The 15865-nt window shown below is 40.8% G+C and overlaps 1 protein-coding gene across 3 annotated transcripts in view; it reads right to left on the reverse strand.

Annotated features, from left to right (window-relative positions):
* Positions 1 to 15865, reverse strand: part of LOC133872069 (protein NO VEIN-like) — an 84689-nt gene that overhangs the window by 39707 nt on the left and 29117 nt on the right. For 2 of the 3 annotated variants that reach the window (XM_062309590.1, XM_062309582.1), the window contains exon 4: positions 15696 to 15800. The exons of the other annotated variant lie outside the window; for it this stretch is intronic. In XM_062309590.1, the coding sequence (XP_062165574.1) occupies positions 15696 to 15800 (105 nt within the window). The remainder of the gene's footprint in view (positions 1 to 15695; positions 15801 to 15865) is intronic. 3 annotated transcript variants of the gene reach the window in all.

Raw genomic sequence — 15865 nt, forward strand, 5'->3', positions numbered from 1 at the left:
TATCTACATTGAAAATGGAAGACGTTATGAAGCTGAATATGGGAGATGCGAAGAATCTGGAAGATTTGAAGAGTTTCCTAAGGTTCTTTAAGAGGGAAGCCGAGCGTTGGTTGGGCCTTGGGCCTTGAGAATAAAGATGTTGGGGAGTCAGGTGGGTTGCAGGTTGGGTTGGTGAGCGAAAATGTTACAGCCAAGTGCGAGGATAGGCTGAAACAGGAAGACCCAATGTTGAACGAGCCATGTGTAGATGAACACACAACCCGGTTGCAGTTGTATTCTCACCGGTCACTTCGCAAGGTGATGCCTCAGTGGAGAGTTAAACTAGAGGAGTCAATAACGTCGTCGGATTCCAACCGTCTACTGGCTCTAGAGGCGGTGCAGTCTGAGAGGGCCGAACTGGATCCTAGTAGTGGGGCAGAGGTTGTTGCTAACATGGTGTTGTTGGCAGGTACAAGTTCAGCTGGGCCTCAAGAAATTAGCACTGAGAAGTGGTCTGAGGTCGTCGACGAGGTGGTTGAGGGTGAGTATCTTGCCAAGGCAAAAGACAAAGAACTTTCAACAGTTGATGGGGGCACGTCGGTGTGTTTGGACGTTGGACAGTCTGGGGTCTTTTCAGAGGCTAGACAGTCTGGGATCTTCTCAGAAACTGTCGTAGGGGTGAAGGGTAAGCTTGGGGTATGTTCAGAGTTTGCCCACAGTGATTTTGGAGGAGTCTTGATGCCGGTGCCAACAGTTTCAAGCGTGGCTACAACGGTGGTTTTGACAAACATGTTTCAGTGTGAAACAGAGTGTGATGAAGAAAGAATGCGCAAAGGTTTTTTTGCTGTTGAAGGGCCGCAACTGTTTGGCCAGATGGGTGCTATTATTTCCGTGGGTCATCCTAGAGAGATAGTGGGGTCTAAGGTCTTGTCGTCTATGGAGGTGTATGATGTCGAATATGAAGTCTCCTTCTTACAAGAAGTGGTTGATGGAGAAGGGGAAGAGTTGGAGGATAGTGTCCCACTATCAATTGTACCCTTAGCAATGAGTGTGGGTAAAGAGCGGGTGAAGGGTTTTTACAAAGTCGTAGGGTTGTCATGTGATCATTTTGAGGATAAGTTGATGACACTTTTTGAAGAGATTGAAGCTACTAGAGATTAAATGATAGCAAAGACTATGTCTACGGTCATCTCCACATTAGGGATGAAAGGCCAACAAGATAGAAAGCGGTTGGATTGGTCCATTAATTATGATAGAAAGGAAAATGACGATGGGAAAGGAGGTTAGTCGTCTAGATTGGCTAGAAAGGGAAGGGTTGGTAAATTTTAATTATGAAGCCCAAGATAATTTCTTGGAATGTGGGAGGCCTGAATGAGCTTGAGAAAAGAATGAAGATGAGAAGGCTGTTGAGGGAATGGAAGGCTGATATTGTATGTTTGCAAAAGACTAAAATGGAGGTTTTTAGTAGGGAGGTGGTTCGTAGTGTTTGGGGGTGTATTCATGTGGATTGTGTGAATTTGGGAGAGGGGCATCAGGAGGTATCTTGTTAATGTGGGACAGGAGAACGGTAGAGAAGGTAGATGAGTGTGTGGGGAGGTATGTGGTACCAGAGAATTTTGATTGGGCGTTTGCGGGTGTTTATGAGTCTAATGACAATGGGAATAGAAGAGGGGTTTGGGAAGCTTGCTAGTTTGATAAATATATGGGAGTTGTCTTGGTGTATTTTTATTTATTTATTTATTTTTGGGGGGGGGGAGGGGGGGGGGGGTGTTCAACATACTTCCGTTTCCATGTGAAAGAGGGTAGTTTTGAATAGAGTCTCATGGATATTCCAAGGGTCAGGGGGAGATCCATGTGGTCCTATTGTCGTGCTTGGTCCAGAATTGATCGATTCTTGCTTTCTATAGAATGGGAGGAAAATTTCCAAGAGGTCTCTCAAAGACTCCTCCCTTGACTACTTTCGGATCATTATTCATTGTTACTGGATTGTGGAGTAGGAAGACGAGGTAGGGGGTTGTTTAAATTTGAAAATATGTAGTTGCAAGTATAAGGTTTTGTGGAGCAAGTTAAGAGGTGGTGGGGATCCTACATTTATGAAGGTACGTCAAGTTATGTGTTCACTTGAAAGTGGAAAGCATTGAAAGTTGACTTGAAAAAATGGAATGAGGAGGTGTTTAGGAATGTTGGGGGTGCAAAAAAAGGAAATGAAGAAGGTTCTAAGTGAGCTGGATATGATTTCAGAGGAGAGATCGTTATCGGTAGATGACAATATCAAGAGAGAAGAATACTCTAGAAGTCAGAGTATTTATCTTGAAGAAGTTAGTTGGAGACAAAAATCAAGGGCATTGAGGTTAAAAAAGGGTGATAATAATACGAAGTTTTTTCTTCCATTGGTTGGCAAATGCACATAGGAGACATAATTCGATTGAGTCACTAATGGTGGATGGACACCAGACTAACGAGTCCACAATTATTTAGGATCAAATTGTGGATTTCTATAAAAAAACTATACTGTGAGCAATATAAATGGAGACCAAGGGTAGATGATTGATCTTAACTTTCCATTGATGATGGGGAAAGAATATGGATGGAACGCGAGTTCAAGGAAGGTGAAGTTTGGGAGGTAGTACGAAATTTCAAAGGCGATTAGGCCCCAGGTCCTGATGGTTTTACTATGTTTTTTTTTTTCAAAAATGTTGGGAGGTTTTGAAAGCTCATATTATTGCGGTTCTGAAGGAATTTCATAATACTAGAAAATTCGAGAAGAGTCTAAATGCTACTTTTGTTTTGCTTATTCCGAATAAAGCTATAGCGGTGGAACTCAAGGATTTTCGACCAATAAATTTGGTAGGTGTAATGTACAAAATTATTTCGAAGGTTCTAGCGAACAGGTTGAAGTCAGTGTTGGGGAAGATTGTTTTTCACTTGCAAATTGCCTTTATCAAGGGGAGACAAATCCTGGACTTTGTATTGGTAGCTAATGAATGCTTGGATAGCCGGCTTCACTCTGGAACACTGGGTATTATTTGCAAATTGGATTTGGAGGTGGTCTATGACCATGTAAATTGAGAGTCTTTGCTTTATTTTTTAGAGAGATGTGGTTTTAGGGAGAGATGGCGAGGTTGGATTGCTCATTGTATCTCAACTGCTCGTTTCTCTATCATCATTAATGGGTCGCCATCGGGGTTTGTTAGTAGTTCACGAGGTCAACGACAAGGGGATTCTTTGTCTCCTTTACTGTTTGTGGTCGTGATGGAGGTTTTAAGTCAGATGTTGTTTGCAACAGTTGAAAGCGGCCGACTCTTTGGATTCTCCATGGGATCGAGATATCAGGAAGCAATGATTGTGTCTCATTTATTATTTGCAAATGATACCTTGATCTTTTGTGAGCCTAATGTCAAACAATTCCGTGATTTGAGATGCTTGTTGCTATGTTTTGAAGCGGTTTCGAGGCTGAAAATCAACCTATAGAAATCCAAGATTGTTCATGTAGGTGATGTAGGGGATATGGAGGAGTTGGCTAGCATTCTTGGGTGCGGTAAGGCTTCGCTTCCTATCAATTATTTGGGTCTTCCTTTGGGTGCTAAGTATAAGGATTCTAATATTTGGACAAGCATTATTGAGAAGATGGAAAATAGATTGGCGGGATGGAAGAGATTGTATTTATCAAAGGGTGAAGGTTAACATTGATCAATAGTACTCTTTTGAATTTGCCAACATATTTTTTGTCCCTTTTCCCTATTCCTATGGGAGTGACTAATTGCTTGGAAAAACTTCAGAGGGATTTCCTTTGGGGAGGTATTGGAGATGAGCTTAAATTACATTTGATTAAGTGGTCTATGATTTGTTCATCGAAGGTTTCAGGGGGAGGGGGATGTTTAGGAGTGAGAAATATAATTTAGTTTAATAAAGCCTTATTGGGCAAGAGGCTATGGCGGTTTGCTATGGAAAGCGATGCTATTTGTAGAAAGGTAGTGGATATTAAATATGGTAGTATGAGAGGTGGTTGGTATTCTAAGGAGGTTGGGGGTCCTTTTGGAGTAGGAGTGTGGAAATGTATTAGGAGGGGTTGGGATGCTTTTGCAGCTCATGTGAGAGATGAGGTCGGAGATGGTTCTAGAGTCTTGTTTTGGCATGATGTGTGATGTGGAGATTTACTTTTCTAAAATTTCTTCTTCCATAATTGTTTACTATTGCGTGTGGTAAGGAAACATAGGTGGCGGAGAATATGTAAAGACAAAATGGTAACATTCTGTGGAATATTTTTTGTTTACTCGACCTGTACATGATTGGGAGATGGAAGTGGTCTCTAGATTTTTTGAGATGTTGTATTCTTTTAAAGTAAGGTATGAAGGAGAGGATAAAATTTGTTGGATTCCTTCGAGAAGGAAATCATTTGAAGTGAAGTCTTACCATAAAGTATCATCTATTCCTATTCATTCTTCTTTTCCTTGGAATAGTATTTGGAAAATCAAGGTTCCTCCGATAGTAGCTTTCTTTGTATGGATGGCGACTTTAGGAAAAATTCTAACTTTGGATAATTTACGCAAAATGAATATTATTGTGATGAAGTGGTGCTATGTGTAAGAATTGTGGAGAGTCCATTGATCATTTGTTCCTGTACTACATGGTTGCTACAGAATTGTGGAGTATGACATTGTAGCTGTTTGGTGTTGCATGGGTTATGCTTCATTCGGTGATCGATATGTTAGGGAGTTGGAGGGGGCAAAAGGGCAACTGGTTGTTGGTGCCGATGTGGAGAATGACTCCATTGTGTTTGATGTGGTGTTTATGGAAGGAATGAAATGCACGCAGTTTTGAAGATTGTGAGACTGATTCGCTTAATTTGAAGAAATTAGTGATACAAACCTTGTTTACGTGGAGAGTGATGCTACATAATCCTACATTCTATGTATGATTGTTCTTTTTCTTATTTTTTACATTCATGTTTTTCTTTCTCTTTGGATTAGAGGTATCGTGTATACTTCATGTATACTTTGAGTTGCGCCCTCTGCGCTTTTTTGGAATATACTTTACTTTAAAAAAAAAAAAAAAAAAAAAAAAAGTAAAACAAAAGAGAGATATAATTTGGTCTAGTTAGAAGAGTGTTAGGGTTGATTGATGTAAATGGGTATTCTGGCCATTGGTATATTTTTCAACATATATAATAAAACGTGTGAGGTAGGCTACGTAAGAAGTAACAAGCCTCCTCTTTCTCTCTATAAAGTATTTCATTCAAACTTGACAACATGGTAGAGCCTAGGGATTAATTCTTTTCCCTGTGATCCTTGTGATCCTTGTCCTTTCTCTTTGCCTCCTTTCTTTCCTTCTTTTTTTCCTCTCTCACCCATTCTATTCTTGCTACTGATTGAAGAATACTGAGGTACAAGGCTTAATACATGTGTTAGGAGAGCGATGGCATTGAGATCACTGTCATCAATAGTGTGACGTCGATGTCATCACCGTTATGGGTTCAGTCATAGTTGGTGGGTTTGATGCAACCAGTGGAACCACAATCGTGGCTACTGTGATTTAAGCGTTTCCCTGCATTGAAGAATTGATCAGGGTGGTTGGTTGGTGTGGTCAGTGCTCTATGTGGTGGTTGGTGTTGTCTTTGGTGGCTATTGGTGGCTAGAGTTGAGTGAAGTGGCGGTTTGGTGAAGTGGATATTGCGTCGTTTTGATCATCGATTGACACTAACCGTGGTTGTAGTGGCCAGCAGGAATGTTTGAGTGTTGCCGGTAAATTTCCAGCGAGTTTTGGAGAAGATGACGATAGTTTGGTTACCGGTACTCACTGTCCCTTATACACTAAAGATATTCGTAACTCAATTCAAGCCATTCGTAATCTAGAACAACATTGAAGGAAAACGCTTCCATTCAGAAGGGGGCATGCATCACCCCCATAAGATTTAGGGACATGCATATCAATCATTAAGGATCAAGCAACCTCAAGAAAATGTCAATTTTTCTGCTCAGCAACTCCATTTTGGTGGGGAGTACCAACACAAGTAGTTTGATGGATAATACGTTCACGAAAAAAAGCATCAAGACAACTAGACAGATATTCATGCCCATTATCGAAACGAACAATTCTGATAGAGGCATTAAATTGGATCTGAATCATGTGGTGAAATATTTGAAAATTAGAGGACACCTTACTTTTATCTTCTTCTTCTTCTTCTTCTTTCTTCTTTCTTTTTTTTTTTTTTTTTTTTCTATAAGTAATAAAAGATTTATTAAAAAAGCGTAAAGGCACTCCTAGGTACACAGGAAGTGTACGCCAGAAACACCCAAAGTTAACCCGCAACAACCAACAAAACCAACAAAAAAAACCCCAAAACCCAAAAAAGAACAACCAAATAACCACAAATGAGCTCAAAAAGAGTTACAAGGAAAAACTAAACACCCGAGAGACAACCCACAACCCACCAAAGCAACAACGAACCCTACAAGACGTGCGCCTATCCTTTCCTACGCCTGGAGGAAGCTAAACCGTTGCCATTATTAATGGAGCTTTGCAGATTCAGAAGCTCCCTCTTGCCTTTTAACTTTTGGCGTGCTAACATTTTCTCTCTCAGAAACTCTTCCTCCATGACATCCTGAATAGCCAAGGCCTTCTCCTCAAAAGCACCATCCAAAGCCCAATCCAAGGGTAAGCCATTCCAAAGCTCATCATCCTCCTCCCAAGGCACAATCTCCCCGTTATGATCAAAATCAACAGGCCAATTGCAAGATAGGGATAAACCATTTCCTTCAGAGGAATAATGAGTGAGACAACCTCTCGGGGGCGATGAAGGTCCAACCATCCCGACCTTGGTGACCTTCTGCGGCGATGTGGGATTAACTGGCACCTTCAGGCGAGGGTTGAGAAATCCCTTCCTAAGACCATACTTCACTGGTGGCTCTACAGCCTTTCACTACCGGCTCAGCAGCTGTAACCTTCTTAACATAGTAGCCAACACTCATCTTCGCGACTTCCAGAGAATCAGAAAATAGCTCCTCATTCCACTTCACAAATTGCCCTTCCCTTAGCACCTTCGCCCTCCTGTAGTAACACTAAAAAGGCTTAGAAACCACCACAGGGAAGGGAGAATGCAACTTCTCACCCAACACAGCCGCTCCAACGAGAGACGGAGGGGCAAACCCGGGTTGAGGAATCTAAAGCGGCCTCAAAGGAGAGACCTTAAACACAGGATCCGGAGGACGAGCTGGAGAAGGAGCCACCGGAAAAGTAAGCTCCAGTGCCAGCGAAGGGGGAAACCCAAATTTTTTAGAGGCTGGAGGAGCTGACGACGCTAGACCCATGCCCTCTGTGGTTACCAACGCATCACCCACCAAACCCCCAGGAGGAGACCAAACTAAAAACATCCCAGAAGACCACTCTAGCGTCATCTCCAGCAGGGATCTGGATGGACAGGCAGCTTTAGGTTTCGGCCAAAAACAGGCCACATGGAAACCTAAATGTTTAAGACCCATCCCCAACCCGAAAAATCGGCCCAGAAAGTTTTCTTACAGCCTGACCCAAGGCCACATAAAACCCGGAACCCAGCTTATTCCACGTACGCGTTCTCGAATATTCGGATTTCGAATTTTCAAAATTCAAATTCAAACGAGAAAGAACCTTCTTACCCTTCAGACGAAGATGCTGGTCTTTGTCCAACAGCTCTAGCAGTGGGGACTCCAACGAGAAGCAATCCACCACTGATCTCAATTCAACCTCTGCATGCCTTACCATCGGAAGAAGGTCAAGAGCACGCTGCTCCTTCGGCGACACCATCCACCCAGAATGACGACCCCCCACGATGGGCTTCTTCTTCACAGTCGAGACCGAACCAGACCTCAGCACCTCCACAAAGGAGGGCCCCATCCAAAGAGGAGCCAAACTCAACCTAACCTCTTCTTCCTTCCCAACTATCTTGAGTGACGCAAGCAAGGACCCAGACCCGCAACCTGCTTTGGCAGAGAGATAATCTCTGGCCTTTCTCAGCTCATCCGAGAATTTGAACCAACCCCACCCTCTACGCCCCTCAAGGATCACAATAAACCCTTTCCGGCCACCCATCCTCTGCTGCCTCTAAGAAGCGGCTTGCTTGGTTGCCACCTCTCCGAGCAATCAAGATTTTCAACCTATCCCTGAAGGATTTGATGAAATCTTGATCTTCCGGAAGACCTAAGAGAATCTCCAACGTCAATGCAAGCCACTCAGAGCCCTGAGAACTGATGATGATCTCCCCGGAAAAAAAAAAACTTTTTCTTTTCTCCCCCAGCCTCAACATCGACGCCCCATCCCACACCGAGAAGACAAAAATCTTCGACTCCACGATAAAACTTTTCTCCATCTCAACACACACCCAACACTCAATCGGCCACCTCAGAAGAAGTACACATTGTCGCCGGAAGACAGAAACCCATCAAATAGACGTAGGTGGTCCGAGAAAAATCTTCAATAAAAGATACTAACCATCGATGACTAGATAAAGAGACCACATGTGAAGGACCTCAAACATCGGTGTGAACCAAAACAAGAGGCACATTGCTTTTGGTTATACTAGGAGAGAATGGCACCTGATGATGTTTAGCAAATTCACAAGTTTCACACTGATACTTAGACACATGTGACACCAGGTAGAACTAAGATTGTTCTAACCGAGTATGATAGTAGCATAAATTAAGAATTGAAAAAATGAAAAGGAAAATTAGGAAGAGAGAAAATAACAAATAAGGAAAAAAAAAAAAGACCCTAGTCGCCGCAAAGAAGTAAAGAAAGAATAATCCTGAAAGACCGAAATTTTATTGATACTCAAAAATTGAAATCCAATATAATACAGACCTGCCTTTATATAGGTTAAGTTTGAGTACTTTCCAAGTAAAATACCTAAAGAAAAAGAAAGAGATAAAAACACAAAAATAACCCTTAACTTGGACACAACAAAATTCTTGTAGACAAATAAATAAGATATTATTCTAAAAATAATCTTCAAATATTATGTCTTATTCTTTTCATTCTTGAGCTGATATTCTTCGTCAATATATTCTAATTTAGTTGGTGATTCTCCTGCATCAATCTTTTCGGCTTGGAAAGAATTTGTCCTCGAATTCAAATCATCTTTGCCTCGATCTTTCAATGTCCAATCAATCACTGTCATCCCGTACTTCTCAACACCAAAATAACTTGATGCTGGAAGAGAAACAACTTGCAACCCATCACAACTTGATTCTGAATAGTAGATTTGAAGTTTTTCGCACCAACTTGAGATAAATCAATCTTCACACGTTCTTCATTTATCTCTCCTATTCACACTCCATAAAAGTCTCCAAAGAAGGATCAATTCTTTCTTGACCATAAAAATTAAAATAGTCGTCCAACATGCCAAAACCAACATCCAAATTATTATTGAGAATTTGATACAAAAATTTCAATCCCAAAGAAAGAAACGTAACTAATTTCCTCATTACACACTAAAATCCTTCATTATGTGGACTTTCATCAAACACATGGTAGTCATTATTTTCTTTAATAAATTTTAACGTATCAACCACAAAACTTACTTTGTTCAATAAATCCTCTTCGCTAGGATAGACGTCATAGATTGGTGGAGAGACCCAATCTACAAAAAGCATTATCCTCAATAAATTCATCTTCCACCTCCACATAAGATGGATTTGGTAGATGGGCTTGAGACTTGCTAAAAACAATTAAGGCAGTGAGTGCCAGAAAATTTTGGAATCTCAACTCTGAAGCTTAAGTCCCCATGTCGCTCGTCCTAACCACGTTGTTCCCAAAGCAGAATAGGATTATGATACAGGTTCTTGAAATTGGATTCTGAATCGCAACCATCAATATCGCGATACATCTCCAAGTTTTGTGCCGCTAGACGTTGAGTTAACTTTGCAACCTGCATCTGTAGGCCTTCAATCATCACGTCTTGTATACTGTGTTCACGATAGGAGACTTCCTCATTCGGAACCTGTCCACGCTGACTACGACCACCAGTCATGAATACTGATAAAAAAATATCCCAAGAAGACGCGCTCTGATACCAATTGACGTTAGGCATAACTAAGATTGTTCTAATCGACAAGTTTTGATTGCATAATGTTTTTGAACTAATTTGCCAAAGAGAATTGTGTAACCTGTTTCATCAATATTGCTTTGCAATCGTCGCTAGCAGCTCTCGCCTCTCTCCTCTTTTCTTTCTTGACTTTTCTCGACTTTTTCACCCCAGCAGTGGCGCGTGTAGGCGCATCCCGCTAGGGCTTCTTTCCTCTCACCGCTTTGAAGCTCGGAAAGAGCGCGAAGTTGCTTGGCTGATGGAGAGGCGTTCCTGTTCCACGACATCGCACACAGACTTCCGTTTCCATCACTCTTCATTGGGTTCACAACTTGTTATAGGCTGTTCTCTTCTGTTCTATAGAGGATGGCGTTGGAGAGACATTTCTTTGTGGAGGCTAAAACTTTCCTCTTCTTAGTGGAGGAAGGCAAGACTGTGTTGAGAATGGAGGAGAGAAGGAAAGGCTTCTTAGGGGTTGTGCTTTTGGGTTTGCAATGTACTGCTTGGGTTGTCGAAACGGTGAATGAGGCTTTACGGTCTCAGGGAGTCGAGGATTTTGAAAATCCTTCCGGGCAGATTCAAAGGATTGGATTATTAGGAAAGACTGTAATAAGGATGGTTGCTTCTTGGAGCTAGCAGTCTGTGCAATGGGTGGCCGGAGAGGGTTCATCTTATTCCCAGAAGGATGAGGAGGGCAGGGATGGTACAGAGTGATTGATGAACTGTGCAAGGTGATGGTTTTTCTGGAAACCACGTCTAGGTCTTCTCCTGTTGGTGTGTTGTCTCCAGTAGTGAAGAAGGATGGGAAGGAGGTTTGGGTTTGAAGAATTCCTCCCCAAGCTCGGGTGGGGCTTGGCCCATTATGGGTGGCGCTCTACAGTCGTTCGCGGAGGTCCTGAGGTTAGAGGGCCTTGTCAAGCTTCAGATTCCATTGGTTAAGAGGAGTGACCTTGATTTTCTCCCGGCAGTGAGACCAGCAACCCCAGAGAAGGTGAGAAGGATTCCGTTGGACTGCTCTATGTTGGAGAAGGAACCGTTGGGTAAAGACTTGCTGTTGAAACTGCAAGGCAAGGGACATCTAGCATGTCTTCTCCCTGCCCAAGGCACACCACATTCAACAACAAGGCCTCGATTGAATTTGTGAACGTGGAACATGATAAGCCTCGAATCTTGCACACTCAAGCCCCTTAACTTGAATATGTTAATTCCTTAACATTGTTATTTGTTTGATTTTGTGTTGTTTTATTGTTTTTAGGTTTTAAATAAAGATGCAATTAATTCCCTTGATTTTGGGCTTACAGCACACTTTGAGAAGACCTAGAAGATATGGTTAAGCTTTTCCAATCATGATAGAGGACCTATATGATGTGGTTAAGTTTAATCAAATCAAGAGAATGATTAAATCGTAATTTCTCCAGTAAGAGTCAAAATTGGATTGAATTCAAATTTGGATTCTGCACACGTTTCAATGTTTTAATCATAACTTTCTGCTCAGATCTCGGATTGCAATGAAATTGGTGGCGTTGGAAAGCTAATACAAAATGTAACAAATACGTTAGTAATAGCTTTTTCCTAATTTAGACATTTACTATGCCAAAATCGCCCCACAATAAAATACCGCAAATCTGGACGAATTTGGAATCATTTTCCTACTTGGATTAAATTTTCAATCTTATATTTGGACTAAGAGACTAAGTTCCGATTTTTCTTGGATTCCTATGAATTTAAGGCCTCTCCTAATCTCTATAAATAGACCCCTAAGCTTCAAGAGAATGTGTGCTTAGTTTTAGACAAAAAATTCTTCTTGGAAGCTTGACAGGTTGAAGAGGAGAAGAACATGGCAAGAGGCCATCCTAGTACCAGCTGCACCACGATGAGCAGCTAAATTCGTAATAGGGTGTTGATGTAGCTCTTTCCAAGTAACAATGGTTTAATTGTATTTTAATTTGAAATTTTCTATATGCATGATGGTTGTATAACTGTGAGAATTGATCTTAATGTTTATATTCAATCATTATGAATTTCTTATCTTGTCTTAGAAAATATTTTATATTGATTGAATTCAATTCTTCATATTTTCTGTGATTATATGAATGATTGTTATACAAAGGTTTTAATTGATATGCGATCAAGAGGGCTAGATAGGTCATGCCTAGGGAAGACGGATTGTACTACACCTTAGTTTAGTGTAATTTAAGTAGACAGTTCGTAGCAACGAAGATGGGTTATATTATTCCATTGATTGTGTATATCCTACTAAAAACGTAGCTAATCCATACCTAGGGAAGACGGATCTTACCACATCTTAGTGGTTAGGTGGATGATTCGTGCCAACCGAAGATGGACTATACTTATTATTTAGAGGTAATTTCTTGACTACTCGAGTGAAATGAGCCCTATATCATGCATAGTATGAATTTCCCTTGTTAATTTATGATTGACCATTGTTATGCGGTGAGTGATGAAATCAATCCTCTATTCTTTCTCTCATCACTACAATCTATATTTTTTTGTCTTTAGTTGTATGCATTTAACTTAGTTATAAGCAAAATCAAATCAAACTTATTTTAATTAAGCTATATTTAATTTTGAAAAACTTGATAGCAATTCCTACATAATCCTTGAGGTTCGACACCCTCTCTATAGCCTTATCCAACAAGGATTCATCCTATTGCGAGTGGTTAATTTATTATTGATATATTTTTGCTTTCAAAAGACTACATCAGAACATTCTAGTGAAGTTATTGGGTCGTTGATGGGTCACTCGTGTGCTTTTGGGCTAGGTCTTAAACCCACTTTCAGTTTGAAAGGGTTCTGTCTGGACCGGGTTTTGATGAGCCCAAAGCTAAGAAGCGAACTGAGGTTACGGGTCAAGGGCTCCCTTTGGATCTTGAAGAGGGTTTTGAGTTATCTTTGGGTTTTGGGTCTACATCACGTCTTCAATGGTTGGAGGTGACGACGACAGTTGACATCGATGGCGGGTTGTCTACTCCGACTAGTTCTGAGAGGTCTATAGGTGCTGTAGAGTTGTCCTTTCCTTCCGAAGGTGCCAACTCTTGCTTGAACACCTCGTTGGCCGTTGATCTATCTGTTTCCGAGGGACTTGCAAAATGGGCGGTAGATGATGCCCACTCTCTTCTGATGCCGATAAGGTCTGGGCCGGTTTCTTCTGCTCCAGAGTCTTCTATGTGAGCCTCCTATCCTGTGCAAGCCTCTATGTTTCCAGGTATGTCATTGCCGACGATCTCTGGTCTTGGTACGGCGCTTTCTGGGTCCCCTTCCTCTGTCTCTACTTTGCCTCCAATAGCAGTGAGTGTCCTCTTTGGGTGCTCGAAATTGGATTCTAAGGGGTTTTATGAGGGGTCTTCTTCATTGGGGGCGGCTGCATTGGGAGAAAGACTCCAATTATCTCTCCTGCTTATGGTGGAAAGTGGGACTCCCATCTACCCGTTCGAGTCCAAATTGGTTCTGAGATATCACCAGAAATTGAAGGTAGGTAGAGGTGCTCAAATGGATGCTTCTCTATTTGACGAGGCTGTGACAGCTCTCAGTGCTCCGATACACTGCTTTCGGGTGCTTCTTCTCAGATCTTGGGCGGGACTGTGGTCCAATCCTCGCCGAAGCCAGGTGGAGGAGTGGTCGGTAAGTGTCCTTCGTCTAGCTTTATTCGACGAGGTTTTCTTATCCCTAGTGCTCCCTCCCCTTTGAGTGGTTGCGCTTCTCCAATCGCTAAAAAGGATGTGCATTTCAGTTCGGATTGCTTGACTCAATCTCAGAAGTGGCCGATAGGTTTTGGCTCGTCTGATAGATTGTTGTGTGAGATCAGAGGGACGAGGTTTGGGTTGGGGAGGGAGAAGACTCCCTTACCCCTTGGGTGTCTGTCCTCCCAACATGCCCTTGGATTGGGTGTCGGATGGTGTTGGAGATGAAGATCCGTCCTTCGCGATTTTGGATGCCATTAAAGAGGATTTCCATTGGGTTAGAAATGGTGCGCATCTTAAGATCAAAGGAAGGAGAGGTATTGAATATAAAAAGCTCCATTGACTATGGCGATGCAAGCGTACCCTCTAGGTGAAGGAAAGGAAAGGCTGAGGTACTAGAGCGTTGAGTGTTTCTTGTGGGTTTTGGGTTTAAGGGCTTAGGTCATTGTGGGTTTGTTTGGGTTTTTTTCTTGTAGCTTTGAGTGCTCTTTGTGGGTTTCAAGTTTAAGGGCTTAGGTTCTTGTGAGTTTGTTTGGTTTCTTTTTGTGGGTTGGTTTGGTTGTTCCTATGTAAACTCCATGTGTACTTATGGGCCCCTTAAGCTTGTTTAATAAAACATTTCTTACTTATAAAAATAAAAAATAAAAAAAATAAAAAAGATTGTTTTAATAGCATATGATAACAGTAGAAGTTAAGAATTGAAGACTGAAAATGGAACTCGAGAAGAAAGAAAATAATGAAAGGAAAGAAAAAGACCCTAGACGCCCCAAGGAAGCAAACAAAGAATAACTTTAAAAAACTAAAATTTTATTGATACTAAAAACTGAAATACAAAATAATACAGACTTGCCTCTATATAGGCTAAGTTTGAGTATTTTGAAAGCAAAATACTTGAAGAAAAAAAAAAAGAAAAAAAAAATACAAAAATAACCCAAAACTTGGACACAAAGCAAAATTCTTGTAGACAAGAAATAAAATATTATTTTTAAAATATTACGTCTGATTCTTTCCATTCTTATGCTCATCTTTTCTGTCAATATATTCTAATTTAACTGTTGATTCTCCTGCGTTAACAGGATTATGCCAAAAAAAATAATAATAAAATAAGGAAACATTCGTTACAATAACAAAAAAAAAAAGGATGCCTTGATGCCAAAGCCAAATTCTTGTTGCAGAGTCATTTGTCTGAATAGTGAGAAAAGCTTGTGTGAGCCGACCTTGTGTGGGCTGAGTATCTAAATAGTACAGACCATCTCTCAGACCACCACCACTGTCGATTATCCTCCCCATGACTAGGTCCTAGAAGAAATAGTAATTAGAATAGAAGATGACTCTACCATTTAACTTACGAGTAATACAAGCAATAGGCGCCCCTAAGTACATAGAAAGTATACAAAGGAACAACCAAAACTAACCCGCAAAAACCCACAACACCAAGGCCCTAGAAAACGAAAAAACCAAAAACAAACTACAAAAGGACCTAACCAAGAACAAGGAGCTTTAACACGCAATATACCCTTCCAAGGAAAAGAAGCCACCAAAAAAAAGTTATTTCATAGAAAAAGGAAAAAGTTATTTCATCAAACAAATTATCATTTAAACCAACAATAGAGAGAGAATAAAAAAGGGGCTCAAAATATAATTTATATCATCAAAATCAACTATCATTTCTCTATATCAAACTTCTGATTCCTTCGAAGTAGAAAAACCGCATTAGATAGGTTACTTGCTCCTTTTTATGAAGTATTAAACTTAATTGAAAGAAAAGAGCACACCCTAGTAGATGGAAGTATATGAGCAGACTTAGATTAATTAGTCTAACAAAGAAACCAGATTCCCAACCCTACATATTAAACAGGAGTTAATTAAAATACTGATAAATTGGTAATCATAAGATTCTATTAACCAGTTAAATTACATGTTCCATTGCATGGTACTAAAATTCAACAAAATCAACTTACAGCAATATTTAGTAATCCAATAAATGGGAGGGATTTAAACATTGATATCACTTTCGCCCTTCTTTTCGTTTTAATGTTATAAAAGTTGAGCATCCTGTCAAAAACCTATAAGCATTAGGAGATGTCAGCTGAGAATTACATTCCCTTCATGTAAGCACGAACAAACAACA

The sequence above is a fragment of the Alnus glutinosa genome, chromosome 1 (assembly GCF_958979055.1).
Source record: "Alnus glutinosa chromosome 1, dhAlnGlut1.1, whole genome shotgun sequence".
NCBI classification, from domain to species: domain Eukaryota; kingdom Viridiplantae; phylum Streptophyta; class Magnoliopsida; order Fagales; family Betulaceae; genus Alnus; species Alnus glutinosa.